Below are 12,085 nucleotides of genomic sequence, written 5' to 3'. Positions count from 1 at the left end.
GGAGGCCCACAGTTTAAGAAACTCCACTATAGAGGAAACTGAGAACATCTCCCTCCATGTGTCCTCACATTTTGGGGCTGCCAGGGGGACACAGGTCCCCCATCTCCAGTACCCCCATCTCTCTAGGAGGCTAAGGCCCAGTGACCAGAGGCCCTCAGTACAGAACCCAATCAATTATACTGAACTTCTTCCAGCACCTCTTTACAAATTACCTATTGCTTCTGAAAATGCAAATCTCTTCTAGGATCTCACTGGTCATAGGAGTCTCTGTTGGGTAGTGACTGTTCAACTGCTAACCAAAAGATTAGAGATTTCAGTCCAGCCAGAGACCCCTGGAAGAAAGGCCTGGCACTCATTTCTAAACCCAGCCATTGAAAACCCCACAGAACTATACTGTGCAGACACACTTGGGTTCCCCATGAGTCAGCATCAACGCAATGGTGACTGGTTTTTGTCTTGAAGGCAGTTAGGGGGTGGAGGCCCTTTAGTTCACTTATTACAGGGAAATGAGGCACCGAGATATTCAATTTGGGTTCGTTTTCATTTTAATCCCTACCACACTTTGCAAGGAGAGCTGGTAATGCAGTGGGTTAAGCATTAGGCTGCTACCTGGACAGCTGGCAGTTCGAACCCACTAGTCTCTCCATGTGAGAGAGATGAAGCAGCCTGCTCCCATTAAGATTTGCAGCATCGAAAGCCTGGTTGTTGCTAGGTGCCATCGAGTTGGCTCCGACCCTTTGCAGACCAGAGCACTGCCCGGCCCAGGCCGTCCTCACCATTGTCCCTATGCCTGAGCCATTGTGTCAATCCATCTCCTGAGGGCCTTCTTTTTCACTGCTCTTCCACTTTACCAAGCACGGCGTCCTTCTACAAGGACGGGTCCCTCCAGAGACAGGTCCAAAGTCTGCAAGATGAAACCTTGCTCTCCTTGCCTCGAAGGCTCTCTTTCTCCCAAGACAGACCTACAGGAAACGCTGTAGAGCAGGTGTGCTCTGTCCCATCGGATCCCTGGGAGTCAGAACCCACAGTTTTGGTTTAGGGTTTGAGTGTTCATTTGAAGTGTGCAAAGCACCTTCACACATCCCCTATCATCCTACACACCTGGCCTCTCAGCCGGCAGGAAGTTGAGCTCTGTGGAGCGGACTTGCCCCCCAAAAGAGGTAGAAAAGAATGAGCTCTGCCTAAAGGGGTGGGGGGGGGAGGGGGGAGGAAGGGATTTCCTTAACTCAAAACAAGCTGGCCTTCCGGGGGGGCTCTCCCCAAGCTAGCCCTGGCTTCAGACTCCCGCTGCGACAAGGACAGCAATTCACCTGGCTGAGAGCCTTTCCATGCACACAGGTCTCCCTGACCTCGCAAGTGCTCCGCTGAAAGCCTGTTTAAATTCCCCACGGCTGGGGTAGCAGCTTAAGTTTCTCAGTACTGCCGTATAAAAATACCACGATAGGTAGCTTCAAAGAACAGAAACTCATTTCCTCGCCCTTGCGGAGGCTGCATGGCCAAGTTCAGGCTCTTTGTGTCTCAGCTCTGTGGCCCCTGTGTTCCTGATTCCGTGGCATTGTTCCCCCCGACAGCTAGCTCCCTTGGTTTGCGCTTGCTCCCACAGCTAATCTGCTTTTTTAATATCTCTGAACCCATTAGGGTTAGGACACACCCTACCTTCCATGGCCTTATTCAAACCAGGAACCACACTCTCATTGCACAGACCAGGAAGTCTGGGGACAGTCTCCTGGGATTCCCTCCCTGCAGCTTCCAGATCCATCCTCCCAGCCTGGGGCTGCTCACAGGCCACTCCCCTCCAGCCTCTCTTCTCCCAGCGCCTGGGGCAGCACTTCCCTGGCTGTCTCAGCCTGGATGGTGGGACAGGAAGGACAGGATGGATATACCACTATGATGCACAAGGAAGCATTCCCAACTCCAAGGCCAGCCTGGGCCCCTGGGCCCTGGTTAAACAACCAGGAGGTTTCCTTTCAAAGAGGAGTAAGATGTTTACCTCCCACAGGACTGAGGGAACATGCAGTTCCAGCAAGCATAGGCCCGTCTGTCAAGGAAATGTGAGCCTTCGCCCCAGCGCTGTCTCCTACCTAACATACTTAAATTCCCTGGGAGTCTATTCTTGCTAAAAGTGAACTCCAAGTCAAGAGATGCAACCTCTATGTGGGACAACATCTATGTGGGAGAAGCTTTAGTGGCACAATGACTAAGCACTTCCCTGCGAACTGAAAGGGTGGGACTTTGAGCCCATTGTTGACTCCACAAGAGACCAGCAAAGGCACCTGTAAAATCCACTGCCAAGAAGCCCCACAAGGGTGGAGCGACTGTGTCCCTTGGCATCACTAGGGGCAGAATTGACTCAAAAGCACTCAGCATGGGGAGCTGTGGGACCAGTGACAATCCAGGGACAGAACTATCAGCTCCCATGTTTCGAGACCCAGGTCCGGTTTTCAGCCAGTGCACCTCATGGGTCATTGGAGGCTTGTGCTGCCGAACAGGTTTCAGGGCAGTTGCCAGGTAAAGGCCTGGTTATCTATTTCCAAAGAGCCCAGCGGCAATGGGTTTGGCCTGGTTTGGGTTTATCCACAACCAAGTGTCAGCCATGGAAATCCCAGGGTCACAATGGTCCACTCCACAGCCAATAGTGAGTACGGCGCAGGGCCAGGCAGTTTTGATCCATCATGCATGGGCTCACCATGAGTTAAAGACAATTCAAGGCTACCTTCCTCCCCCACAAAAAAAAAAAAAAAAAAAACCACAACAAACAGTCACTGCCATAAAGTCAAGGGTGTCTGAGGCCGTGTTTCCAAGAGCGGACGTTTCAGCTTTCTCTGAGGAGTGGTTGGTAGGTTTGAAGTCCTGTCCTCGTGGTCAGTAGTTCAATGTTCGGCAGGAGGGCCCCGGTCCTCCTGGACTCCATGGCCACTCACAGAGTACAGGGTTGGAGGGTATCGCAGCAGATAGACAACCAAATTACCTCTCAGATGGCACCGAGAAGGAGTAGGGGAAACTTGATTCTATTCCATAACTTTTCTCTATTGCTTTTATTTTTTAAATAATCAGTGGACGAGCGTCCATCTATTACACTGCCCATAGAAATGTTTCTTTCTGTGTTAAAGCACACAGAAGACCCAGGCCCATCACATGCGACCCACACAAACAGGAAGCACAGCCCATCCCCACTCCACAAAGGGGACCCTCCGGCTCAGAGGACACAGCTACTCCCCTCCAGGTTAATAGCGCATCAGCCAGGGTGTGAGTCACACATGTCAGTTACCATAGCCAAGGTCCTAAGTGCAGCAGCACAGTGTCTGCTCTAAGCCTCCGCTCGTTCTGACTACGAGTTCATGTTCTTGGTTAATATCTCACATATCCCTTGGCAGGAAGGCATTTGAAGCGGCTCTTCCACTGGAAAGCATTCCTCCTGGCAGAGTTCACCGATCCACCCAATTCAAAGCTTGCAGTGCAGTGTGCCTGAGAGGGTCTCAAGCAGCTTAGCGGGGTTTCCCTGTGCACGAGGAGGCCGTGAGCTGGGACTTTCCTTACCCACTCCCTTCCTCCGTCTCCCACTCTGCATCATGGCGGCTAAGTAAGAATTCCTACCTCACAGGCTTACTAGGAGAATGTCATTAGATTTTCTAAAGAATCCAGAACCCTACCTGGCAAACCAGAAAGAGTTCAGTTACAGATGCATGCTTTATTTTTAATGAAGGCCTTGTTTATATTTTAGGTAAATTTCACAGAATGTATTCTGCCAGTTTTTAGCCACGTATTTGCCCATAATTCTACTGAACCTCTATGAATTCAGGAGGTCCATGGTCCTCTCTGTACCTGCTTTTCTCCAAACGCCCCAGGTTATCTCCAAGCCCCCATTGCTCCCAAGCTCTGAGTGCATCTCCATCCTCCAAGGCTCTCGGAATCTCGCCACACCTTCATTCAACTCTCTTCAGATGAGCCCACTTGAGGGCAACATCAGCTTCCCGCCAGGGCCCTGACTGAAACATCAGGAGAGGCGGTTTTCTCAGGAATAACTGAGACACTGTTAGAAGGCTTTAGGAGAAAGAGAGAAAGAGAGAGAGAGAAAATAATTATGAGCTTTGGAGACAGGTGAATGCTGTCCTGTTCAGGCTAGCCTTTGGATCTTCATCATTGGAACCTCGAGAGAGTAAAGCAACTCTCAGTTAATAATGAGAGCTAGAGGCCACTGAAAAACCAGCTAGAGAGCTGAGTCTGACTTCGCCATCAGCAAGAGAGCCATCAGGGAGAACTCTGGCTCAGCAAAGAGAAGAGGCTGCAGCCTTGAGGATCACTGATTCCGTGTCAGGCATCATGGAAGCTGCTCTACACAAAGCATCTCACCTGGAGCTCACAGTAACCTGGTCAAACAAGCAGTATTTTCATCTTCCATTTCAGATGAGGAAATGAGGACAAAGATAAAGGGCCTTGCCCCATGTCACAGAGCCAGTGTTATCAATTGAACTGTGGGCCCCTAAAATATGTGTGGTCGAGTAGAGGGGCAGCAAAGACGAGGAAGACCCCCAACAAAATGGACTGTCATGGTGACTGCCACAACGGGCTCAAACATAGGAGAAATTGGGAGGACTAGCGCAGGACCGAGCAGAGTTCCACGCTGCTGTACGGAGGGTCCTGTGAGTCCGAACCAACTGACGGCACCTAACAACAGCAGCAACCACAACAAAGATATGTCATAAATCCTACTATAGTGTGGTTGCAATCCCACTTGGGCCTAGGACCTTCTTTGCAATATGAATGAGGCGATATTGTCTTACGTTATGTCTTAGAGGGATCGCTTTTGGATAGAAAAGCTAGTAACAAAAACACCGAGATGGAGGAAGGCTGATAGCATGCGATGTGGAGATCTCCAAGGAGCCCAGGAAAGAAGCTGCAAAGAGACAAAAACCATCTCCCAAAACCAACAGAGAGTGAATCTCTTCCCCTCCAGCAGATGCCCCAAATTCAGACTGCTAGCCTCTTAAACAGCAGGAAAATAAAAGTTTCAGAACCAGGATTTGAACCCACTATATACTCTACCCCATGCCTTCCCCCCACAGGAAGATTCTGACAGGAGGCTGGGGAACTCACGGTCACTCTGTTGAAACACTCCACCCTACTGAGTGATATGTTGTCCCCAGCCTCTTCTGTGTACTGCTCCCCACAGTGGGCAGATCTCAGTCACCGACGGGCATCATTGGTCAGAGAGATCAATCAGAACTAGGGAAGTGTCCGTGAAGACAAAATGCTATATAGAACTGTGGCTTGTGAAAGGACGATTTGGGATACATGTGGCTTCTCTGAAATGTTAAAAAAAAAACAACCCTGCTTCTGTCTGAACCCTGGAGAAGGACCCCTTCTTTGCTCGCAGAACCCGACTGCCCACACCGTGAGAATACATGCTACTCCAAACAGGAACATGAGCTGAGACCAACTGTTAAGTAACATTCTTGGGAAGGAAAAACAAATAGAGTTCACATCCTGGGTCATTTAATCCACAGAGAAGCTTGCAGTAATTCTATCGCTTTTAGTGCCACCCATCTGCCGGCGTGCCATGCTTGCTTTTTGCTTGGATGCTGGAAGCTATACCACCTGCATTTCAAATACCAGCAGGGTCATAGGGTAGAGAAGTTTTAGTGGAGTTTCCAGAGGAAGGCAGACTAGGAAGAAAGGCCTGCCACCATACTTCCCCCAAAATTACCCGATAAAAACCTTCTTGATCCCAATAAAATACAGTTCAATATCATGGTGGAAAGAGCCACAGGTTGGAAGGCACCCACAACAGACACAGCAATGGAGGCAAATGTACCAAGAGTTACGAGGATGACACCACACTCCGAAACCTCTCCGTGCCAGAGCTGAATCCAACTCACAGCAACCCCATAGGATAAGAGGACAATGACCCCTTTGGGTTTCCCAGACTTTAATGCTATTGGAGCAGATAACCTTTCTCCTGTGAGTGGCTGTGGGTTCAAATCATGGTTCATTGGATAGCCCACTATACCACCGAGGGCTCCTTAAGGATGGCAGGCAGTGTTTCCTTCTACTATACTTTCGTTTGCCATAAAATGGAATGGACACGATGGCAAATCTCTCCTGGAAGAAGAATGGCCAGAGTGCTCCTGAGAGGCAAGGGTGGTGAGATGTGGTCTTACATACTTTGGACCTGTTGTCGGGAGAGGGACATCCCTTGGTAAAGGGCAAGGGCAGATGAAGAGAGGGAGGCCCTCGAGGTGATGGACTGACACAGTGGCGCCACAATGGGCTCAAGCCTAAGGATATTTGTGAGGATGGCGCAGGACCCAGAAGTGTTGTGTTCTGCTGTGCATGGGGTTCATGTGGGTTAGAACTGACTCAATGGCACCTAAGAACAACAACAACAAAAATAACAACATCACTTTCAGAGGAAAACAATTCCTTGGCCAGATCATCGAAGTGCCAAGAATATGCAATGCCTTCCCAATGTCTTTCTAGATCTAGCCCCTAAGAGTGTTTGTTGACTGACCCCTATTCCACTTCACAGCAAGGCAACATTCCACACTACATTGACTCAACAAATAAGACCATGGGGCTTCACAGACTGATGTGTAGATCAATTAAGGCACAACAGAAAAAAGAAGAAGAAATCAAAAAACCATTATAACTGCAAAATGATTTGTAATCTGGACCTAGTAACTTAGTCCTGGTTCTCATTCTCCTTCAGAACATTCACTTTGTTCCTGCCTAAATCTACCTTCCTGTCTCTGAGCAGAAAGGATGGAAGATTCAGCCATGTGCACATTACACATTGTTGAGTTAGCCAAGGAGAAAACAAAGTGACAGAGAATGGTACTTGTACTAAAGAGTCTTAATATAACACAGTGAGAGAGATGCCCTATCAGATGTCTTCTCCATATTAACGATCTCTCTTTACACCTTTCTTGTGATGTAATTTTGAACCACTGTGGAGTCTAGCTTTTGATTGGATGGCTATACTTGAACTCGTTCTGCAAACAGAGCTGGCTGTAGAATTTTTTACTACTGGGGACAGGTGATGCAAGTGATTTGCAAAGCCTCTGGCTTGGTGCTTCAACTTACCAGTCGAGTCAGACCCAGAAACCCGGCCACTCGTCCGATCCTCAGCATTGACGAGCTGCAGATCTGTGTATGACGGGCCCAAACTTGGGCTGCTGGTGTCTTCAGAATGCGTGGTCCAGCTGCTCTCGGATGCTAGAGGGCATCTCCCCAGGGAGTCGAAGGAAGGGCATGTCCAGCAGGGCATGGTCAACGGTGGGGCTGTGAACGAAACCCAAAAGTGTTTGATATAAAGAGTTGTACGTGGTTACCTTTCGTGATTGTCTTACTTTGATGCCACTGGACCCTCTGAAAGCTGTACAGCCACGCAAAGCAAGCAACTACAGAAATAAAGAAATACTGGAAAGACACTTCTGATTCAGAGAAAGCGACGGAGACCCCAGCTCAGTGAGCATCAGAGTTCGTAGTAAAACTTAGGTGTCATGATCCTCATGTCAAAGAAAATCTCAGAGAAGGGCTAAAAGTGATTTTTAGGTCTAGTTTCATCTTTTGATTCGAGATTCACTCAAACCCCAAATACAAGTTCTGCTCATTCTCCCTTGTTATCGCTGGTAGTTGCTATTGAGTTCATTAACCTGCTGTGACTCCGTAGGTGCCGGGGAAGAAGTGCTCTGTCGGGTTTCAGAGTCGTGACCTTTGGAAGGTCCCAGGTCTGTGTTCAGAGGTGTCTGTGGTAGGTTCTAACTGCCAACCTGTCAAGCGCTTAACTAGTAGTTAAGTCTGCACCACCCAGAGATGCCTGCTTTTCACCTTTTGTGTCCTCCTTACTTAATGGCCTACCAGCCATCCCAAGAAAGCGTACTCAGTTACACTGCACAGTTAGAGCCTTTTGGGTTAAGGCCGAAGACTAGACAAATCTATGTGCACAATAAGCGTGTGATATATCCCTGCTTGTTTTCAATGTGACAACTAGAAAGTTCACCCCCCTCCCCAGTGCGCGCGCGTGTGCGCGCGCGCACACACACACACACACACACACACACACACACACACACACACACACACACACACCAAAAAATAAAGCAGCTGCATTGGAATGAATTTTTTTTTTTAGTTAAAAAAATAATAATCATTTTATTGGTGGGGGGCTCTTACAAATCTTATAACAATCCATCATTCAATAGTATTAAGTGCATTTGTACAGATGTTGCCATCGACATTTCCAAAACAATTTCTTTCTACTTGAGCCCTCGGTATCAGCTCCTCTTTTACCCCCACCCTCCCATCCTCGTGAATCCTTGATTAATTACATATTTTTATTGTTTTTCCCTGGCTTACACTGTCCGTTGTCTTCCTTCACCCACCTTTCTGTTATTCATCCCCCTGGGGGGAGGGGCCGGCTCTGTATCCAACCTTGTGATCGGACCCCCCTTGTTCATGGAGTGGATTTTGACCCACGGGGACACCATGTGTGTCGGTGCAGAACGGTGTTCCACAGCGTTTCAATAGTTGGTTTCCCCCAGGCCATCCTCCTGAGGAGCAGCTCGCTGGTAAAAACAACTGAAAAGTGGCGAGCAACCAGAGAGCACTCACACTTTGCACCACGCAAGGGACTCGAGACAGGACCAGGACAGACATATGTGAAGGCTGACTGGTGAACTGACTATCAAAGAAGAAAAGGGCAAACAAAACATATTTAGAAGATATTACCACTAAATGTGCTCATGGTTTTGGAATAGGGAAGGATTTCATTAAGCAAACACTCTCACTGCCTTTGGGACTACCCTGACTCACAGCGACTATACAGCACAGAGCAGAACGGCCTCTGTGGGCCTCCAAGATTGTAACTCTTTCTGGTAGTAGGAAGCCTCATCTTTCTCTGTAAGCAAGCACGGAACTTACTAAATAGAAAAGAAAGAAAGTTCTATACACGAAACATTCACATCATTAAAGTTATAACTACAATTTACCAAGGGATTAGAAGGCCTGATGGCAGAGTGGTTATGAGGACTCTGATCCACAAGGTCAGCAGTTTGAAACCAGCAGCAGCAGCTCCATGGGAGAAAGATGGGGCTTTCTCCTCCCATAAAGAGTTACAGTTTGGAAACCCACAGGGGTGGTTCTACCCTGTCCCATGAGCCAGTGTTGATGTCAGTGAGCTTGTTTTTTGTTTTATTCACCAAAGGAGGAGCCCTGGTGAACTACCAGCCACCAAAAGGTAATGCATTGGCCTTCTAAATGCAAGATCTGCAGTTCAACTCCACTAGCAGCTCAGTAGGGAAAAGATGGGGCTTTCTTCTCCTGTGAAGACAGACTCAAAGGATCAGCTCCACTGTGCTCTGTGAGTTGGTCTGAGTTAGAGCCGACTCAACGGCAGTGGGTTTGTTCTTGTTCTTAGTCACCAAAAGCACCAAAAAGAAACTGGAAAAAAAAATCTACAAAGTAGGAGATACCTCCCCCACAGATTCCTGAAAAACTCCTACAAGGTGATACCTCCCCCACAGATTCCTGAAAAACTCCTACATGTTAGTCAGAGAAAACGCAGCGAACTCAACAGAATTGAATCTACTGAATAGACAGTTTGGGGAAAAGAAATCCAAAAGGCTAATAATAAGCAAGGAGAAAAATCCTTAGTATTATTAATCTAGAAAATGCAAATTCAATTTACATGTGATACTGTTACTATCCCAACACCGTCCTGATGAAACAATGATAATCCCAAGAGGAAACGAGGTAGTGGGACCACACAATCGTTCCTATAGGATGGTGGGAGAGTTCAGAAATGAGTTGAAGCTAGCTGATCCTACTGAAGATGCGCATACCATAACCCATTGCCACGGAGTTGATTCTGACTTATAATGACCCCACAGAATAGTGAACTGCCCCCTGGGTGTCCTAGGCCAAAATTTTTACCAAAGCAGATGGCAACTTCTTTCTCCCACTGAGCAGCTGGTGGGTTCAAATCACCATCGTATCGGGAAGTAGCCAAATGCATGGCCATGTACACCAGGGGCCCTCTGAACACAACCGCAGCACTGCAACCCCCTCCTGCTTCACGCTCATGGGAAGAATGCACAGAGAACAGAAAGCAGAGCGCTCTTAGAAGCACTGTCCTGACTCACCAAAGAGGAGAATCGACTCGAGTAGTCAACAACAACAACAAATGAATGTGATACAGTCAGCACAACAGCTACAAGTGAATTGAGGGGGTTCCAAAGTTTGTGAAAAAACAGAATGAACAGATAATGTCATTTTCCCACAAGCTTTTTAAAAAAAATTAACTAGTTTATTTATCTTGACATTTTCACCAACATTCAGTTCGCATGTCATCCATTCCACTAGTTCAATTACATTCTTTAAGAGTTGTGCAGCAAAAAAAAAAAAAAGAGGACCTGATGCAAAGGGCTTAAGTGGAGAGCAAATGCTTTGAGAATGATTGGGGTAGGGAATGTATGGATGTGCTTTATACAATTGATGTATGTATATGTATGGATTGTGGTAAGAGTTGTTTGAGTCCCTAATAAAATGTAAAAGAAGAAAAGAGAAAAAAATGATTAGGGCAAAGACTGTACAAATGTGCTTTATACAATTGATGTATGTATATGTATGAACTGTTAAAAGAATTGTATCAGCCCCAATAAATTGTTAAAATAAAAAAATTAAAAAATAAATAAATAAATAAATAAAAAGGAATAAAAAAAAAAAGAGTTGTATGAGTCCCTAATAAAATGTAAAAAAAGAAGAGAAAAAAAAAAGAAAATGATTAGGGAAAAGAATGTACAGATGTGCTTTATACAATTGATGTATGTATATGTATGGACTGTGATAAGAGTTGTATGAGCCCCTAATAAATTGTTTTAAAAAAATAAGGATAAAGGAATGCTGGGAACTCTAATAAAAGAGATGGAAAAACTAAAAAAAAAAAAAAAAGAGTTATGCAGCAGTCACCACTGTCAATTCCAGGATAGGTCTTCTTTCTTGTATCTGTTGTTGTTAGCTCTCTCTTTCCTGCCAGCCTCCCTACCATGTCCCTGTAAAACTATTAATCCAGTGGTTGTCTCTATAGGTTTATCTAGCCAGGGTTTCATATACAGAAGAAACACATACAAAATCAAAGCAGAACACCAACAACGATAGAAGGAAACAGAGGAAACATCAGACTAAAACAAAGCAAAAAGTATTAAGAACTGGAACAATTACACTTTGGAAGATCAAATAACAAGGTGTTACATTTTCAATCACTACAATTGCAGTCATTGTCCAATGATGTTCTCTGTCTGGTAACAAGGCCTCTCCCATCTCTGGTCCATAGTTAGAGGGGATTCACCTGAGGCTTAACCTGAATGGGGGGCCCTGGAGATATGGGTGCTACAGCAAAGTGTGGGGAAGAAAGTGGGTGGTGCCCAGTTATCAGAAAGAATAGTCCCTGGGGTCAAAAGGCTTGTCTTAAACCAAGCAGCCATCTAAGTGATGTCTCGACTAGGCTCACACGGAAGAAGCACACTACCCTATAGGTCCCAAGAATTGTAAATAATGGAAATGAAACCTGGAAGAGGGTTAGTATTCGGATCAGTGCCTAAATTCTAAACGCACAGTTTGCAGATGGCTATAGATGGCAGTGAAAGTCCACCAAATTTTTGAAGCCTCATGTGACTATAATGGATACACAGAAATAAAAACCAAAAGAACTATAGCTAGGTAACCACATGGGGAAAGCCTACAGGCCTACCTTTGTGTGAAATACTCAATCAGCATTAGTTCATCTACATGCAGTTTGACACTAGGTAGACGCAGGTAACGACGATAGTAAAGCTGTCAAGAAAAGCAAAGCAGGCGTTCTCACAAAGCTCTGGCAGGTGGTGATGTGGGGGAGGAAAGGAAAGGTGATGGAGGAGGAGGACAAGATAAGTAAGGAGACACAGGAGCTTCGGGGGGAGATGACACGATTCTGTTTATTAAACTGTGTTGTTGCTCTGTATAATTTAAGATATATTTCAACACATTCCTTTGTCAACAATTAAGAAAAGATATGAAAACCATCTTTCAAAGTGGATCTCAGTTGCCCAGA

At 46.4% G+C, this 12,085-nt stretch overlaps 1 protein-coding gene across 1 annotated transcript in view; it reads right to left on the bottom strand.

Moving 5' to 3' along the window:
• STON2 (stonin 2) overlaps window positions 1-12,085 on the bottom strand; it is a 134,974-nt gene that overhangs the window by 104,194 nt on the left and 18,695 nt on the right. The window contains exon 4 of the mRNA XM_075531361.1: window positions 7,081-7,278. Within this exon, the coding sequence (XP_075387476.1) occupies window positions 7,081-7,278 (198 nt within the window). The remainder of the gene's footprint in view (window positions 1-7,080; window positions 7,279-12,085) is intronic.

Source organism: Tenrec ecaudatus, chromosome 14, assembly GCF_050624435.1.
Source record: "Tenrec ecaudatus isolate mTenEca1 chromosome 14, mTenEca1.hap1, whole genome shotgun sequence".
Lineage (NCBI taxonomy): Eukaryota > Metazoa > Chordata > Mammalia > Afrosoricida > Tenrecidae > Tenrec > Tenrec ecaudatus.
This window is presented reverse-complemented; position numbering and strand designations above follow the sequence as displayed.